The 10,501-nt window shown below is 46.9% G+C and overlaps 2 protein-coding genes across 3 annotated transcripts; both read left to right on the top strand.

Annotated features, from left to right (window-relative positions):
• Window positions 1-260: 260 nt before the first annotated feature.
• Window positions 261-7,858, top strand: BNIPL (BCL2 interacting protein like). 2 transcript variants are annotated; one of them, XM_029229609.1, is made up of 9 exons: window positions 261-549; window positions 1,648-1,712; window positions 1,923-2,147; window positions 4,714-4,896; window positions 5,066-5,168; window positions 5,332-5,463; window positions 6,420-6,506; window positions 6,696-6,794; window positions 7,256-7,858. In XM_029229609.1, the coding sequence occupies exons 3-9, from the start codon at window positions 1,961-1,963 to the stop codon at window positions 7,290-7,292; spliced, it is 828 nt and encodes a 275-aa protein (XP_029085442.1). In that variant the 5' UTR covers window positions 261-549; window positions 1,648-1,712; window positions 1,923-1,960; the 3' UTR covers window positions 7,293-7,858. The 2 variants fall into 2 exon arrangements, with proteins under 2 accessions (XP_029085442.1, XP_029085441.1); XM_029229608.1 differs by lacking the exon at window positions 261-549 and having other exon boundaries at window positions 1,230-1,712.
• Window positions 7,859-8,172: 314 nt separating this feature from the next.
• On the top strand, window positions 8,173-10,093 carry CUNH1orf56 (chromosome unknown C1orf56 homolog). Its single transcript, XM_029231018.1, is given in 4 exon segments — window positions 8,173-8,258; window positions 8,260-8,351; window positions 8,354-9,171; window positions 10,073-10,093. Coding segments are annotated over 4 exon segments (1,017 nt in total).
• The last annotated feature ends 408 nt before the right edge of the window (window positions 10,094-10,501 follow it).

Below are 10,501 nucleotides of genomic sequence, written 5' to 3'. Positions count from 1 at the left end.
TGTCTCCCCTCATCCTCAGCCTTTCCTTTAATTTGTTTCTTCCAGTTAAGTGTAACATACTTACACATAACATAACATACTTCTGTGTCCTTGATTCTGCTTATGCTTGAAAAGTAGGCCCACGATAGTCTTAAAACTAAAATGGTTTCTACCATTACCTCTTCTTTTTTTTAAAGCAGCTTCCAGAAGGTTTTAAGGAGCCTAGAAAATTGCCTTCTTTGACTCACCCAAGACTAGCCACTTTAGAATACGTAGTCTCCTCCCCAGAACCCGCCCCAATAGGCATGGTTTCTCTTTTGTGCAAACCTGCTTCTTCGGAAGGGAGGTGGCAAAACCTGTTTGAAGGTGAGGTTACTTACCTCCCTTCCACCCTTCCCTCCTCCTTGGAGGCAAGAGCAACAACAGCTGAGACAGAGAAAAAGGGGATACAGAAGTGTTGGGGAGTTGAGACATCCGGCTCCCCGACAACTCCAAGTGTTTAAAGGCGACAGGAAGACTTCTGAAGATGGGAACTATACAAGAGGCAGGAGAAAAGACATTGGATCTCTGGTAAGGAAGACTCTGGCTAACTTGATTGGAAGCAAGGAGTGACTAGTCTTAAGGGACTTTCCCATCATCCAGCTCTTTCCAAGTCAAATCTTGGGTTCCTAGAGGACATAAGAGAATTAATTTGCAGAGAAGGGATGGAGGTGGCTTTAGGTAGGAAATATCAGTAAGGTATGGGAATTAGGGAACGAGGGATTCCAGGATAATTCCCTATTGCTTTTTTTTTTTTTAAAGGAAATTTCTATGTTTTGTTCTTGATAAATCTGCCCCGTTTTCTGGTTTCTAATACCCACCCTCCAGAATGGCCATCAGGAAAGCTGACCCAGAACTAAGTTAAGGTCCAGGCTCTCCTTCCCAGCAAATCCCTCTTCCTCCTTACCTTCTTCCCCTACCCCTCCACCGTGCTTTCTCCTCACCACTCCCTAGTGTGGTGGAGGAAAGGCAGGCCTGACTAGGTGACATCTTCCCCAACTTTGCCCAGTGACAGCTGGGCAGGTCTGTCGGGCTCCAGCCAATTGTAATGTGAAAAACCTCTCACCCCTACTGTGCAGGTGGAGCAACTGCCAACAGGTAAAAATAATTAGCTTTACCTTCCATGCCTCCTCTGCTCCTAAACCCAACAGTAGGGGTGATGGCTTTCTAACAAGTGGTGAAGGTGGTAGAAACATCTAGGAGACCAGAGATCTGACTTCTTTTTAAGGCCTGCCCTCTGCTCTGTACCTTCATTACTGCTCTTCATTCCAGTTCCCCGTAAGACACTGCCTAGTTTGTCTCATAATAATCTTTTTTTCGGGAGACTATAGGGTCAGGGAGAATGCAGAAACAGCAGTACTAGGAGCATCCTTGAGACTTGGGGAACTGGAGCTGAAGGAAGACTGGCAGGATGAAGAATTCCCTAGGTGAGGAAGTATGAGCGAGGCTGGGAAAAGGGAGGGCTGGTCACAAATGGAAGGCAGCGATGGTAAATTGGGACTTGAAGGAAAGAGGTGGAGAAAAGAAAGAAGAGGTGATATCATGGTGGGGACACGGAATTGATAAGTTGATACCGGCTTAATGCCTTTAGCCTATATTTCTTCCCCCTTTTCATCTTTTCCCCTCTAGATTGCTTCCTGAAGAGGCTGACCCTTCTGGAGATCCTCATAATCCTGAAAGAGACTCACAGGCAGGTAGGTAAATTAGAACCCAGGCCTCCCTGATTCTAGTCCAGGGAAGGGTTATGCCACCCTGTCCCTTGTGGTTCTACTTCCCAAATGTCCCGTGTTAGTCCTTCTTTAGAATTCACCCCATATTGTCACTTACATAGACAGGAATTCTAACATCCCCCGCCAACACAAACCCATCTTTCTCTTCTTTTTTTTCCCCTCCTCCAACCCCAGGAACCCCCAGCACTTTAGCCCTGTGTGGCCAGCGCCCCATGCGTAAGCGTCTTTGTGCCCAAGAGTTGCGACTGAATCTGACTAAGGGACCTGGAGATAACGGAGCCTCTCCCACCCACTCTGTACCTTCCTCTCCTGATGGCAGTTCTGACCTGGAGGTAGAAGAGTTGGAGACACCTTCAGACTCGAAGCAGCTGGATAGTGGACATGAATTTGAATGGGAAGGTGGGAAAGAAAGCTGAAGACTGAGCTGGTAGAAGTAGAGGCCAGTGTTAAAAAAGCTCAGGATGGATTTAATGGGACGGAAGTTAGAACTAATAAGGTGGGGACCAAGAGGTAAGACCAGCAAAATTTCATCAGAATGGAAAGGTAGAGCTTATTGGTCCAATGTGAGAGTAGTCAGTATAGGGGGAGAAGGGGGTACTTCATTTATTGAGGGCAGTTTTATTGAATAACTGTTATATTGCTATCATTGAGCTAGAACTGGGTTATAAAGATGAATAAGATAATCCCTACCCTCAGGGAATTCTCTGTTTAGTATGAAATAAACATATGTACAAATAAGTGCAGTTAAAGGTTATGATCTACATGTGTATAGGGTACAGTGTAAGCAGGGAGAAGGCAAAGGTCAGTTCCACCTGAGAGGTGTTAAGAAAGACTTCACGGAGGATGCCATTCTGAGCTTATCAGGTAGTTGGAGAGACATTCTAGGTGGAAGAAGCAAATTGGGCAGTAGCATGGCATGGTGGGGAATTCAGAGTATTAAGTATGACTATTTAGGTATTAAGGAAAACTTTGTTTCTTCTCTACTCACAGCACTTTTGACACCAAATGTATGGGTTTTCCCCACACCAACCAGTTCTCCAACTCTCCAGACACAAATTGGGTGTCCTACAATTCAGTCACGACACTTAACTGGAGTTAGCACAGACACCACAGGTTAAGGGCTCACCCACAAGACTGCCCCAGACTTCAGACACCAATCACACGTCCAGGCTGTCACCTGTGCATCTGACCGACAGGCGATAAATCAGAGGTGCATGCCACCCCCTCCTCAGGTTTGATAATTTGCTAAAACAGCTCACAGAACTTGGGAAAACAGTTTACTTATTAGATTACAAGTTTATTATGAGAGGATACAGATCAGGAACAGCCAGAAGGAAGCAATACATAGGACAAGTTATGTGAAAGGGGGTGTGGACAAGTTATGTGAAAGGGGGTGTGGAGCTCCGTGGGTGCACCACCCTCCCAGCACCTCCATGTGTTCACCAACCCAGAACCTCTCAGAACCCCTTCAGTTAGGGTTTTTTTATGGAGGCTTCATATGTAAGTATGATTGATTAAATCACTGACCATTAGTGATTTAGCACAACCTCCAGTCTCTCTCCCCTCCTCAGAGGTCAGAGGGTAAAAGTTCCAAACCTCTAATCATGTGGTTGGTTGGCCTGGCAACCAGCCACCCATCCACAGAAGTTTTCCAAAGTCACCTCATTAACATAAACTTCTGTGGTTGAAAGGGGCTTGTTATGAATAGGAAAAGATACCTCTTTTACCTTTATCATCAGGAGCTGTTTTAGAAGCCAGGAACAAAACCAAAATATATATTATTATATCACAGAATATAATATATATTCTGTGGCTGGGAGGTGAAGAGAGAATGAAAAAAGACTGTGTTAAGTAGGCAAGGGACAAATCATGGAGGTCCTTGCTGCCACACTGAGTTTAGATTTTATCCTGTAGGCAATGGGGAGTCCCTTGAATGGTTTTAATCAAGGGACTAACATCAGATTTGATGGCTTTCAAAAGATTGAAAACAACCTAAAGGTCCATAAATAGGATGTTAGTTCTACAATATTACAGTACATCCATACCATGGAATACTAAATACTAGGCACTATTTTTTAAGATGAAACAGTTCTTTTTATTGCTATGGAAAGATCATGCAAAATCAGTGAGTATAGTATATTGTATTTTATGTATATTGCCATTTGAGTGAAAAAGGGAGAGAAGAAAAGAAAGCTTGCTCTAGCAGTGCTGTAAAGGGCAGAATGGAGGAAAACAGACAAGAGGCAGGGAGACGAGTTAGGAGGTTAGTACTAAGGCCAGATGAGAAAGGCTCAGAACCTGCACTGGGACACTAATAGTGGAAAGAATGATAGAAGGAGGATATAATGGAGATAGATGGAGGAGGACCTGGGGTCCTGTTGGCTTGACGGCTGGTAGAGAAGAAAGGGTCTCGGATGACAAAGGGTTTTTTCTCTCAGGCAACTAGATGGATGGTGTCATTCATCAAGAAAGAATATGAGAGAGAGGAGGAAGAGAATGAGTTTGAGTTGCACTTGGAGTCTGGTGACTTGGAGATGACAGAGAAACACAAAGTAGTTATGTCCACTCTAGGCATTTAGGGATATGGGTCTGGTGGTAGGAGAGAAGTCTGGGTTAGAAAGGAATCATCGCCTTACTGGCAGTAATTGAATACATGGGAATAAATGAGCTCACCCAAGGAAGGAAAAGCATGGGCAGAAAGAATCTGGAAAAATGGCAGGGGCCGTCAACCTCCCATAGTGTAAGGTTACCTCCAGGCCATTGTCTAGTGAAAAAGTGAAGATAATGAGTCACAGGAAAGAAACCAGCAAGGGGTTGAGTTGATTGGACAAACTAGGGCTAGAGTCATGGGTAAAAAATGAGGAATTAGATGTTGAGGTAATAAACTCTAAGAATCTGAGGAACTTACAAGATACTAAAGGTATGTATTCTGCCTTGTTGATCCTTCCCCATCCCTCTTTTTTAGATGAGCTGCCCCAGGCAGAGGGCCTGGGGGCCAGTGAGGCAGCTGAAAGGCTGGGCCAGGATTGTATGTGGGATGTGGCTGGAGAAGATGGTCATCGCTGGAGGGTATTCCGAACAGGACAGCGGGAGCAGCGAGTGGACATGACCGTCATTGAGCCCTATAAGAAAGTCCTATCTCATGGAGGTAATGGAGGGGTAAGAACTGTGACTTCTTAAGTAAAATGCCGAAGCTGGAAATTCAGTCATGGGTTCAGAATCCTTCCTGCAACTTCTAGAGACCCTCAGAGTCTCTCAACCTAAACAGATGTACTGTCCATCAATGACTGAATGAGTTTTCCCCTTCTCCTCCTCAGGCTACCATGGTGATGGCCTCAGTGTTGTCATCCTCTTTGCTTCCTGTTATCTACCCAGAAGCAGCATCCCCGACTACACCTATGTCATGGAACACTTGTTTAGGTGAGGTGGAAGGCTTAAAGTGCTCCAGAGTGGATGTTAGAGAGGGAAACATTAAAAAGAACCCCTTCTCTGATCAGTAACTGATTGTAGAGTCTACAGTAATGTGCCTCTCTCTCCGCACAACCCCAAACGCATACCTTCCCTGACAGTTTCATCTCCCCAGGTATATGGTGGGTACTCTGGAGCTGCTGATAGCTGAAAATTATCTGCTTGTTTACCTGAGTGGAGGCACAAGTAGGGCCCAAGTTCCACCTCTGAGCTGGATACGCCAGTGTTACCGCACCCTGGATCGGCGGTGAGCCTCTAGGACAAGAGGGCTACCACGCTCTATCTTATCTTTTTCTTTTCCATCTTTCCATTCTTTCTTCCATTCAATCTCTTCCACTTTTTTTTTTACCGCACCACATGGCTTGCAGGATCTCAGTTCCCCGACCAGGGATTGAACCTGGGCCCTGTCAGTGAAAGTCCGGAATCCTAACCACTTGGCCACTCAGGGAACTCCCCCTTCCACTTTTCTTTGTCCCTCTATACCCTTTTCCAAGCCTCTCCTATCTTCTGTCCTCTCTTGGAGTCATGGAAATCTAGTTTCAAATCTTGCCTTTATCACTTGCTACCTTTATGACTGTGGACAAGTCACTTAACTTTCTGGGACTCAGTTTCCTTCTCTGTAAAATGTCAATGATAATACCTTTGCCACTGAGTATTTGAATCAAATAAATCAACATGGCGCATTGCCTGGCACATGGAAGGCAGCCCTTCCTTTTCTCATAGTCTTGCCGTTTATTTCACTTTTCACATCTCCATTGTCTTCTTCTCTTGTCTGCCTTCATCCCTGACCCTTATGCCTTTTTTCCTTGATATCCCTTTTCTTGTTTCCTTTCTTCCCTCCGTTTTCCATTTGCTCACTTTTCTCTTCTTGTTCCTTTTTTTTTTCTCCTCACTGGTCTTCACCTGGTCATGGAGGGATGGAGGAATGTACAAAAGGAACTATGGGAGTGTAGGGCACAGGAAAGAAGTGGGGTAGAGAAGGCTAGGCTAAGGTGTTCCAAGAGGAGAGTTTCCTAAAAATGAGGAGGCTAAGCAAGATGGATGGAGCTGAGATTGCAGTTAAAGGAATGGGGATTCGATTCAACTATCAGAGAAATCTAGAAATTAGAGAAGAGAAGGAAGTTAAAGTACAGAAGGTAGCTCCACCTGATCTTCAGGCATGAAGGTGGAAGGAGAGTTGAATGGGCTCATGTTCTTCTTCAGGCTCCGGAAAAACCTGACTGCCCTGGTGGTTGTCCATGCTACGTGGTACGTGAAGGCATTCCTGGCACTGCTTCGGCCCTTCATCAGGTACTAGCTTGGGGGGCAAAGACCCCGTTTCCACTCTCCCCATTTTCACAATCAAGATTAAGAACTTCTTGTCCCACCCTGACTCTTTCTAGCCTTAACCACTTTCTACTTATTATGTTTCTCTTTGTAAGGATCTCCAGGAGCCCACTTCCCCGTATAAAACACACTTGGTTGATCCTCTCTTTTTAGTTCCAAGTTCACACGGAAGATCCGTTTTCTGAACAGCCTTGGAGAGCTGGCCCAACTCATCTCCATGGATCAGGTCCACATCCCAGAAGCTGTCAGACGGTGAGTCCTGGCTTAAGGATAAAAGTTTGGGATGGGATGTGTAAGAGCCAACTCCCACTTTCTTAATGCCTTGTTGGAACAAAGGAACTAAAAGACAGAGGCTCTGCTTTCAGAGGCTTCACTGTATCTGGGAAGACTCCATACATGCAGGACACTACTGTACCCAACAAGAACAAATGAAAAAAATTAATCCTATAAGTGCATCAAGGAATAAAGGAGTAATCACAGCACAGAATTTAGAGGAAATTCAGACCAGCCCTAGAAATTAAGAAGGGATATGTTGGCAGTGAATAGGAGAGAATATCCAGTGGGGGAGTGTTGCTAGAGAGCAAAGGATCCTACATGATGACTGACCCAAGCATCTAATCTACCTCTTCCAGTTCACCTGGCTTCTCTCCCTAAACCCCTGAGTAAAACCCAGTCTGCTCCTGTACCACTTTTTTTCCCTCTCTTTCTCCTAGGCTGGACCAGGATCTCCATGGCTCAGGAGGGACCTAGCATAGGACTGGAATAATGAGCTTAAGAACCAAGCAAAGATATTGATCTGCTTACACCCTAAACACTGAAACATCTGAGCTGTTTTGTAAATCATCTCATCCTCAATCCCAGTACCACTGGATCTAAACATCTCAATGGGATGTCGTTCCTTCCATGACCCTGACTTCAAAGCAGGGCTCTGAGGTCCAGAGCCTGATGTGCTGGGTGACTTTCATTTCAGCTGGAGGGGTGCATGTTGTGGCATTTTATATAGGAAAGTGCAAAGCTGTGCTGCTTTAGCTGTAGAACCTTGGGCAAATAACCTCCTCTCTTTGAGTCTGAGATCCTTTCCACCTGGGGTATTCTAGTAGTCTGTGAACGTGACGGGGTGGATGGGGAGGGCAGGGCTCCTGCTGGGAGCCAGGAGTCAGTGCCCTAAATGTTGAAGAGCCATTCTGTTTCCCTCTTTCCTTCAGTAGTCACGTCTGCTGCCTGTGAGCCTGGGGAGGGGCATTTTCAAAACGTGTATTTTGTCCTCTTTCGTAAATTCAGATCTGTAGCGATTAATAAACTGCGATGAGAGATTCAAGCGCCGCGCGGAGCAAGTGAACTACTCTTTCCTCAACCCCTTACATCACAATCCGTCTGTCCGTGCTGGCACAGGAGTTCTTGCTGCAGAGTTTCCCTGGGATTTTCAGCTGAGCCCCTGGGCCTGCCGGAGCTGACCCGCGGGGAGAGGGCCTGGGGGAGGGGCGTGGCGCGCGCGTCAGAGCCCCCCTCCCCTCCCCCAAGGGCCTAGGTTCTAACGACCCGGTGGGTCGAGAGCCGAAGGGAGGGAGAGAAGGTGGGAGCCCCGGCCTTCCTCACTAGCCTCCCTCCCAGCCCCACACCGCCCAGCCCCATGGTCCCCGCTGCTGGCGCGCTGCTCTGGGCCCTGCTGCTGAGTCTGGGGCCCCGGGCGGCGGGGGTCGAAGGCCTGACTTCGACCGCGGGACAGTTTCCGCTTCGGGGGCCCTATGACCCGCAGCTACCGGACCACCGCCCGGAGCACCCGGAGCGTTGTTTCCCAGAAGATGAGGGTAACATGGAGGATGAGGATGACGTCGTGGCCGTGGCCGACAGCCTGGCAGGCCCAGCCGCTGCCGAGCTCTTGGCCTCCACGGTGTCCACAGGTAGCAGGTCGCGATTGTCGGCGAAGGAGGATGGGTCTTTGGAAGAGAGGGCTGTGATTTACGCTAGAAAGAATAACACCGAGTTGGAGACTCGTAATACGACTTCCAGTACACCTGGGGGGCCTAGCCCAGGGTTTACAGCGAATGACCAGGATTCCGAAATCAGGATGAGTTCAAGCCAGCGGCCCTCCACCTGGAAGGCTAATGTGGACCAGCTGCTCTCCGACACTACCCTGAACCAGTGGTCAACAGCACGGTCCACCCCAAACCAGTGGCCACCGCCCTTGCCCACAGCCATGTCAGCTCCCGAGGATCTGCGACTGGTGCCAATGCCCTGGGGCCCGTGGCACTGCCACTGCAAGTCCGGCACCATGAGCCGGACCTGGGCCGGGAAACCGCGTGGCCTTTCAGGGCGCCTGCGAGTTGGGGCGCTGAGCCAACCCCACACTGAGCACCGGCCTTGCACCTACCACCAATGCCCCTGCAACCGCGAGCGGGAGGAGTGCCCCCTCGATGCAGGTCTCTGTCCTGACACCAGTTGCACCACTCAGACCACCACCAGGGCCACCACCACTACTCCTCTTCCCCTACTAGTCAGCCGACTCAGACCCACCCCCTTCATCCCCAGTCTCAGGCCCAACCCAGCCCTTGCTTTTTGGAAAAGGGTCAGGACTGGGCTGGAGGATATTTGGAACAGCCTGTCTACAGTGTTCACAGAGATGCAACCAGTAAGTGTTTAGTGATGAGCCAGCATCTTTGTTAAGGCATCTGAAAAGTCCTGATATCCAGAACCCTGTTGCTAAGCCAGCCAGTGTGTCTCTGTGAACTATTGCTTATGTTTGGTTATTGATTCATAAAATGCATTGGTTATTCATTGTTGTTAGCCATTGATTACACCTATCATTTCTTGAGCAACTGCTGTTTGGCTATTAGGCAACATGTAGGTCATTAGATGATTATTGACCAAACTGTTAAGATTGTAGATACATAAAGAACTCTTGATGTGGAGATAGTTGATGGATGTGGAAGATTTCGTAGTTTTCAGCTTATTAACGCAGCTGAACAGTAACAGCTGCCAATATCTGAGGTCTTTATGTGCACTCTACCTGGATCAGTCCTCACAACAATAATATGGTATTATTATTCCCACTTTACAGATAAAGAAACGGGGGGTTTACAAAGTAGGGGAGTCACAGCAGGATTTAAACCAGGTTTGTTTGACACTAGTGCCGATGATCTTAACCACTACTAACCCAAAGAACTGTCCTCCTGGGATTATTCCCAGAAACTTAAGAATTCTCAGGGAAGGACTGTCCTCTACTTTACCGAAAGAGCTACCAAAGTTCCTGATCGACCTGATAAAATATTCTTAAGGTCTCAGGATGACAGGACCTTTGGGGAAAGGAGAAGGACAATAAAATGTATACTTGGTCATTCTGTCAGTTTCTGGTTTTGTCTTTCTCCTTATTGTGTCTAATACCATTATTTAATATAAAAAAGAAGCATAAATAGTGGGCAGCAGTGTTAAGGGAATGAGGGTTTGTGGGGAGAGGGAGATGAGGCAAGGAGGGGAAAAGAATATGGATGTGGTTATATTTTCCCTTTTCTCTATTTCGTTTCCTTACCCAGATAAACAGAAATCGGAGGTAACGGCCACTTCATCCACAAGAGGAGGTGTCAGCATCTCAACCTCTCCTCCCCATTCAATCCCAGCACCCACTGGATATTTTTAGTACAGAAAAACAAAACTAGAAAAAAAAATATTGTTTGGTCTTGTGTCTTTCTACAAAGGTACCTGAAGGTGGGGAGACCATAAACCTCTTGAACCTTAAGACTGAACTGTGTAGCTAGCAGCATCTGGCTTGGTCCCTTCCACTATCCCCCAGGATAAAAATGTTGACATTGCTCATCTTCTTCATTTCCAAAGTTGTTTTTAAACAAGTACTTCTTTAAAGACTTGAAAAATCTCAGATGAATGCCAAGAAAAAGGAACAGGAAGAACAATGAGTTGAGCCCTTGGGAGGTGATGGTTATCTTCTCCTTGCCTTCAGGACACTT

The sequence above is a fragment of the Monodon monoceros genome, unplaced genomic scaffold, assembly GCF_005190385.1.
Source record: "Monodon monoceros isolate NGI ecotype Baffin Bay Population unplaced genomic scaffold, NGI_Narwhal_1 Super_Scaffold_18, whole genome shotgun sequence".
Classification (NCBI taxonomy): Eukaryota; Metazoa; Chordata; class Mammalia; order Artiodactyla; family Monodontidae; genus Monodon; species Monodon monoceros.
This window is presented reverse-complemented; position numbering and strand designations above follow the sequence as displayed.